Consider the following 7,652-nt stretch of genomic DNA (forward strand, 5'->3'; position numbering starts at 1 on the left):
GTTCCACTCTGTCCTGTAGGGGCGCTGTGGGCATGGTTTTTTGATTTTGATCCTTGACAGTGTTGCAGACCTGGGCGGGACAGTGGCACAGTCGAGACCCCCACCAGCAGCCCTGATGCTGCGTGATCGGCATCAGCAAAGCACTTTGTAGTTAGGCAGAGTCTTGGTCCTCAGAGAATTCCTGTTTCCGAGCCTCAGCTCACCCCACTTCCCTGACGTTGAGTTTTGGCCATAAAACCGCTCACCAGTCCTGACTTGGCTGTGAAGTTTCCTTTCTGTATGGTGTCACTCTCCAGCTGCCTAGTCACAGCTCATATAAGGTGCAGGGTCCAGAAAGCTCAGCCTTTCAGAACCCAACACATTGTAGCCTCCCAGGAGTGTTCAAAGAGACCAGTGGCTGCTGCCCTCCTGGCAGCTCAGGATGCGCCTTAAAGCCTCTGTGGTCCTGGGGGACCTCCCTGTGGTGCCAGTGCAGGGCTCCCAGGCAGTTTGCAGCTAGCAGCTTATGCCTTCTATCTGTGGTCACTATGGAAACGTTAGAAGCGCCTTTTCTAAAGCTGAGACACAAAGGAGTGCTTCAAGTGTTGGTGGGATTAGAGACTTGGGAAGACGTCTCATTCTCCCCCACTCTTTCTGTCTGTCTGTCTCTTTAGAGAGGGAACAAGAGGGCAGTGTGAATATTAACTGGGACTTGCTTTTATCTCCCTGTGACACTCAGGACTGCCGGGGTCCCCACCCGCCCTCCAAGGTCTTGGCCTCTCATGGCACTAACAAGGGAGGTCATCCATATTCATGGCCCGGGAGGGGGGCTGTGGGGACACTCCAGCAGAGGCAGTTTGAAGATGGTTCTCTTTGCTGCTCTGACCGCCTGAGTGTGAGGTGTTCTGGGGCGATGGCGCAACTGTGGACCCTCAGGTGGTGGTTGACTGACGAGGCAGACATCTCTGGCCCGTCTGAGGAGGGGGTGTGGCACACGCGCGGTTCTGACTCCCAGCACCCACCTTCTCAGAGGAGGGATGGAAGTTCATCTCAGGACCCAGAGGGACGTGGAGCACACATTTAAGTGAAAAGTGTTGGCTTTTGTTTGTTCCTTTAAGATCTCCCAGGAGCACGACGCTCAGGGCAGACACTCTTTCCCTGGTGACGCTATCCTCCTCTTTGCTTTAAGGAGATTCCAGGGGAGGTTTTTTGTTTAGGGCTTAAAAATTATCTCAGGGCAGTAGTTTCATGGGTTCATCCAGCCTCTCGAAATGCTGGATTCTATGAGAATTTGACATTCTGTTCTGCATTTTCCCCCTTTTAATCAGAACTCTTGTATCGAATCTTTGATCAGAGATGTTCAGTGACAGTAGCCAGGCACCATCCAGTTCCTCTGGTCTCATGTCAGAGGAGGCAGTTGTCCATGGAGACCATTGGTCACCCATTCCATTTCCTTCCCTTTTCCTCCCTCCTCTTCTCCTTTCCTGCCCCAAGTGAGTAGAGACCAGTTGTTGCACCATTGATGGCCACTTGCAAGCTTCTAAGACCAGGGCATGACACAGCAAACCAGGAGATGGAAGCACTTTATGCAGTATTAAGCCAGTTAATCCTTTCGTTTTCTTCTTGCTTTTAACGTTCAAGGTCCTGCTAAGTAGTAGCTGACTCTGGTGGGGTCTGGAGGCCACAGTTCTTCCCAGCCTTCCCCGGGCCCTCGACTCACACCTCTTTTACCCCCTTAAAGAGCAGCTGGAGACAGAGGTGCTTTCTGCTCTCGTCTGTGGCGCCCCTGCTGTCAGACTGTCCCTCTGGTGGCTGTGCGAGTCTGCCCTCGTGAGTTTCTCCACCATCACGATTGGTCTGTTCATGGTGTCAGGAGCCTGCAGCTGATGGTGGCTCAGCCTGCCAGTGGGCTGAGTGAGGCTCCTGGGCGGGCAGGCTGTCCCCAGGGGCCCTGGTGCCCTGCTGCTCTCTGGTCCCCTCTCCCTTCCCGCAGAGTGGGCGTCACGGGAATTCACTACCCACAGAAAGAGGCTGCCAGACACACGGAGGGGCGTTGCTGTTAAAAGGCTACACCGACAGTGGTGCCCTAGCTTGTGACTGGAGCTGAGCAGGGCCACACTGTCCTTTCCTCCCAGCCGCGTGGGACACCTCTGGGTTGGGATGTGACGTGATGGTCCTTCCATGCACGCAGTACAGCATCCTCACCTGGTGGCATTTATCCTGGTTTACTTTCATCCGATCTCTGCCCTGCGGTGCCATGAGTCAGGAAACCGCACCACAGACGAGAAGCACATGTCTGTGTGGGTTCCTGAAGTCCCCAGGGCCTCACCCACACGGCAAGTGGGAGAGCTGTCCATCCGTTAGTACGTCCAGCCTGCGGTGCCCAGCCCTGCACCGGGGACAGGATGGAGCCGGTGGAGACGCCATTGCTGCTTGCGAAATGGGTGGCAGTCTGTCAGGGCAGACGGACAGAAGCACCTAATCGTGCCTGAATTCCCTCGGCACCCGCGGAACACCCACTTTGGGCAGGGCCTAGTCCCAGTGCTGGGACCCAGAGGTGAACGGGTGTGGCTGCTGCCCTGAGTGTGGTGCGATGGGCGCTATAGGCAGAGACAGTGCCCTGGAAACACAGCAGCTGGGGCAGGCTTCCCAAACGAGAGGGCAGCCCAGCTAGGAAGGGAGTCACGTGGCCTGTCGTGGGGTGGGGCCGGCATTGGAGGTCACTGGAGCGTGGGGTATGAAGGTACCTACACCAAGGTGGGTGCAGTGCGGTGGGGTTGTTGGGCGTCTGGAGGAAGACTGCACTTCCTTGCAGAGTGATTTGCAACTTGCAGTGAGCACCACCAGCCCTCAGCCTTCAGTAGCCCCCTTGGTGGTGGACATTGCCACTTTGCTATTTCCCTTACGTGCCGTTTCAGGAGGCAGCAGAGTGTCCCGCTGCCAACCACTGGTTGCACACCTGAACTGAAATCCCCATCTCAAGTTTTCGGGCCTGAAGTTAGCCCCAGCTGTTGGTTTCTCAGGCAGCTCTCAAGATCACGTGTTTCCCTGACGCATGCTCACCCCACCCTGCGGGGGAAAGAAGGTGCATGTGTACGGTGTCACCAGGATAGGAAGTCGTTGATGTTGGCTCCTCGGGCAGCTCTCCTCTGCTCACCCCCACTCCACCCTGTCTGACAGTGCCAGACAGGCCTTTGGCTGGCTGCAGCATCTATTCCATCCTTAGATCACGTCATTCCTGTGGGGCAGGGCCCATCCTCAGCTATGTCTCAAGTGTCCTTGGACCCAACCACTGAAGACCGGTCCCTACAGTCACTTTAGTCAAATCTTTTCTAAATATTATAGGAGCAGTTTAATGCTTTCCCAGCAAGATAGGGGTTTACCAAGCAACATTTGGTTGCTAACTAGGTCGGTGGTTCAAACCTGCCAGCTCCTCTGCGGAAGATGAGGCAGTCTACTAATGTAAAGATCTATAGCTTTGGAAACCCAGTGGGGGTCACCGTGAGTCGGAATCAACTCGAAAGCGGTGGGTTAGTTAATAAGACATCTCTGTAAATGATCAGTGACACTGTCTTAGTATTTTATAAGTCTCCTGTGTGAAGGCCACTTTGCGTAATGTTTACAGGTAGAGTCTGAGGGCGCGGTACAGAAGGCAGTTCGGATCACATACTTTCTAGGGAGCACACAAAACCCTGCAGGGCTTCCTGGCCACTTCACTGCGGCGCTGAAGGGGGGCGTCTATGATGACTCCCAGGAAACAATTTGTATTCCAGCTGGGCCACATCCGACAGGATAACTGTCCTGTCTTCTGACCTGACACCATCTTGGCTGAGTCCCTGTTGCTGCTGCTCTTTGTCTAGTGCCTCAGCACCATCATGATCCAGAGACAGGCTGTGTGTGTGTGCACATGTGTATATGTGTGCACACGCATGTGCTGGTGTGTTCATAGACTTTAGTTCTAGCTGTTCTCCAGTTCTGCTTCCTCGTTCAGTCACTCATCACATGCTGATGAAGTACCTCTGTGCAGGTCACCAGATCTGGCACACATGTGCTGGACATACATGTGCACATGCCTGCAGCATGCACTGTAGTTTGTTCCTGCTTTGGACACACACCGTAGTACATTCCTGGCAGCTGTGTCTGGCAGCTGGGTGTCTGTGCTCCTTTTGTTGGGGTTCTGTCCTAGATGCCCAGGTGAAGTCAGGAGGCAGGCAAGTATGGTGCCAGTTCCTTCACTCTGACTCCAGTCTTGACCCAGTGGGTGGTGTACACCATCCGGAACCTCACTGAAGACAATAGCCAAAACCAAGACTTGATTGCAAAGATGGAGGAGCAGGGGCTGGCGGACGCGTCTGTACTCAAGAAAATGGGTTTTGAAGTTGAAAAGCAGGGTGAGAAGCTGATCCTGAAATCTACTAGTGAGGCGCCCCAGCCGGTGAGTACTCCTGGGGGGCCCGTCCCCCCATGACCCCAGGACCCGGGCGGGACAGGGTTCCCTTACGCGGAGGGGGTGGGAGAGTCTGCCTTCTGGAGCCACACACCAGAGGAAGCTCCAGGTAGAACTACAGAGCTTTGTTCAGGCTTCATGCCGCCATTTCTGAAAAGAGTTAAAATTCCACACCCGCTCTGGGGGAGAAGGCTGAAGAAGTGGGATCAAATTTATACATGGTCTCAAAAAGCATGTGTCTGAGGGGAATGAGAATTTCTTTAAAGGATAGCTCATGTTCATGGCAGCAGAAACCACAGGCCAGAGCCCAGACGCCCGTGCAAGGTGGTGCGAGGCTTGTCAGAACTGTTCTCCCTCCTCGTTGACCAGTTCTCAGTTTTGTTTTCTCTCTGTCTGGTGAGTCCTGTTAACACTTGTTATAGCTGCGTTCCTCTTTCTTCCTTCCTAGTGAATGACCTCTCCATCCAGATGTCTGAATTTGGGGATCTGTCTCGTGGATTTTTCACATGCAGCAGCTGGCGAATTTCCACGTTTGAAGATGTAGGAGTACAATTTCAGGAACACGTAGTCTCTTAGACGGTAGCGTTAAATGCATATATGCTTGAGTGTGTGTGTAGACAAGCATCCTGTTGTTTGTTTCTTTGAAAACATACCTGCCTGGTTGCCTTTGTCCCATGGATACAGTGTGCATTTCAGTAGCAGTGTGTATGTCCTGTGCAGCAAATAATAAAGTTTTTTCCTTGAGGGCACCTCCCTTGTTTGGCAGACGGGTATTTGCTTGAATCCTGGCTGCCTTTCAGCTGGCGAGTCTGTGCGCTCCTTTTATTCCTCTTCTCGTCGGGTTTTCTGAACTCTGGCCCGCGGTTGAAGTAGTTTCTCACTGTGATTAATTCCGGCAGTCTCTTTTCACCCCTTCTGCCTTTCCAAAACATTGACAAGACTCATTTCCAGTTAATTAATTTGAGAGATGCTGAAGAATAGAAACCGCCCTCTTCATGTTCGGGACTGGGCTGTGTTGTCACTGAGCCCACTCTCTGGAATGTGGTGGGGGTGAGATGGATGGGGGCAAGCGGGGGCCATTAACTCTTCTCGTTCCAAATGGCCCTTGAGTTAGACTTGGAGTCCGTTCCATTTCAAAGGTGAACGCCCGCGCCTCCCCCGCCTTGGTGCTGCCGTAGCTGGGGAAGGGGCGTGTCGCGGCCCACCCTGTGCGCGTAGCACAGTGTCGGGGCGCAGGTTCTTCAGGCCCGAAGATCCAGCCTCCTGAAGACGCTGTACAGGCCGGCCAGGCTGCACTGTAACTGAAAGTCGTTTGAGGGAGCAGGCGTTCGTTTCACCTGCGTCCGTCCATCTGTCTGCACCTGCATCAGAGGTTGAGCTGGGATAAATGTCCTTTGTAACCACCACAACCTCGAAAAACCCAGCAGCCATGTGGTGAGGTCTTCACATACATTACCTTCTTGAGCAACCGCTTAACTAAAACTCACTAGAGGTCCGCACACCTCACGTTGCACCTTCAGGATGGAAACAGCAAGGACTAAGCCGCTCAGGCCACTTGTTCCAAGTAAGATGCTTCAAGTGCTGCACAGCCCGCTGGCGGTGCTTCGTAAGCCCAGCGTGCATGCTTTCCCCAGGCTGGCTGATGTCCTGGGCATGGCTCCAGAGGCGCTCCAGCCCGTGGGCCTGGGGATGGGTAAATGTTGGCGCTCTGACGGTCCATCCGCGAGGAAGCCGGTGCACGCTTTGGAGGACACCCAGCAGCCACCACTCTGGGACACAGTGAGTTAAGGTCCTGTGCTCTGAGTGGAGGCCTGGCTGGAGAGGAGCTGCTGGGGCCCCTTGTCCCCTCACAAGTCTGCAGTCATGGTTCCTTTCTAGCTCCCTCAGTGGGTGTGTGCACATCAGGGGAGTCACACAAACGTGGCAGCATCGGGCAGCTAATAACAAACATCAGTACAAGGGGCCCGGGCCGCTCCAGAGCGGGGCGGTGGCTGCGTGTCTCCTAGGTAGGAAACGGGCTTGCACAGTGAAAACACGGATGTAGCGTTGTGGCTGCTCTTCCAGGCCCCGGGCCGGATTAATTCCTAAACACAACAGCCTCCCTGTCCTCGGCTGTTAGCCTCGGAGCTGCTGAGAGCCTTGTTTGACACGCCGTAGGGGATGAAGTCACCTCAATCAGTCATTTAGGGAGAAATGAAAAGCCAGGCAAGCCTTACAAAATGCATAGAGAGGCAGGACAGCCATGGCAAGGTTTGTGACCACATTGCTGCTTTCAAGGCGGTGACGAAGCGGCTCAATTTCCTTCATTTAAGGACAGCAGGGGTGGGGGTGTTGCTGCTGGATCCCGACTCCAAGGGTTAATCCCTTAACAACTGGACCTTCCAAGACCTTTCTCTTCCCAGCTTCCATTCTGTGCTGTGTTCATGTACGTGTCCGTGTGAACACACAGACCTTTGTTTTTTAATACTGTTTTAGTTAGGAATGGCAGGACTTTGGAAAGTACAGAATAGGTCCATTTTGCAAACATGGGATAGAGAGAGATGATTTAGGTGACCTCAGCTACCAATCAGTAAACTTCAAATCAGAAGTGAGTGTCTTCTGGACGTTGGTCTCGGGACGGTTCTCAGGCAAGGCGGCGCCCAGTACTCTTGCGGCAGTGCCTGGGATTTAAATGCTACTTAGATGGTTATTTCTGTCGTTTGATTTTGTTTTCTATTCTTTATTCCTGGAATGGATAAACAGAGATGTTGGGACGACAAAAAATGCCAGTCTCTGCGGGAGGAAGATGTTTAAATTCTATTCCATGGTCAGAAAGTTGTGCATGTAAAAGGGTCAATTTGACATGTGAAGCAGTAGAATTAAGATAGAATTCTGAAATCCATGGAAGACGGGAAAACCTTCCGATTTCAGATCATCTACAAAGCCACCCTCTGGGGTTGCAGGGCAGGGGGAGCCCTCAGTGCTGTCCAAGGTTCTGATCATTCCAGCGGCAGTGCAGGAAAATTGGTTAAAAACCCAGTTTTCAAAACTAAATTGAGATTTTTTTTCCTTGCCTTTGGATGACACAAAATCCATTTTCCTCTTCCCTATACAACTATTTGTCATTTTTACATAAAAATGTAAAACATCATATAGGTGATGTTTTACAATGTGAACTTGACTTCCCGTCCACGGTGCACATGGATATTTTAACTGCATTGTGTCCGTGAATGGTGGTTGTAGGATT

At 52.7% G+C, this 7,652-nt stretch overlaps 1 protein-coding gene across 1 annotated transcript in view; it reads left to right on the forward strand.

Annotated features, from left to right (window-relative positions):
* Positions 1-4,447, forward strand: part of ATXN10 (ataxin 10) — a 222,788-nt gene extending 218,341 nt beyond the window's left edge. Inside the window, exon 11 of the mRNA XM_007955645.1 lies at positions 4,227-4,447. Within this exon, the coding sequence (XP_007953836.1) occupies positions 4,227-4,447 (221 nt within the window). The remainder of the gene's footprint in view (positions 1-4,226) is intronic.
* Positions 4,448-7,652: the final 3,205 nt, after the last annotated feature.

The sequence above is a fragment of the Orycteropus afer genome, unplaced genomic scaffold (assembly GCF_000298275.1).
Source record: "Orycteropus afer afer isolate SDZICR_OR568_19922 unplaced genomic scaffold, OryAfe1.0 scaffold00524, whole genome shotgun sequence".
Taxonomy (NCBI): Eukaryota; Metazoa; Chordata; class Mammalia; order Tubulidentata; family Orycteropodidae; genus Orycteropus; species Orycteropus afer.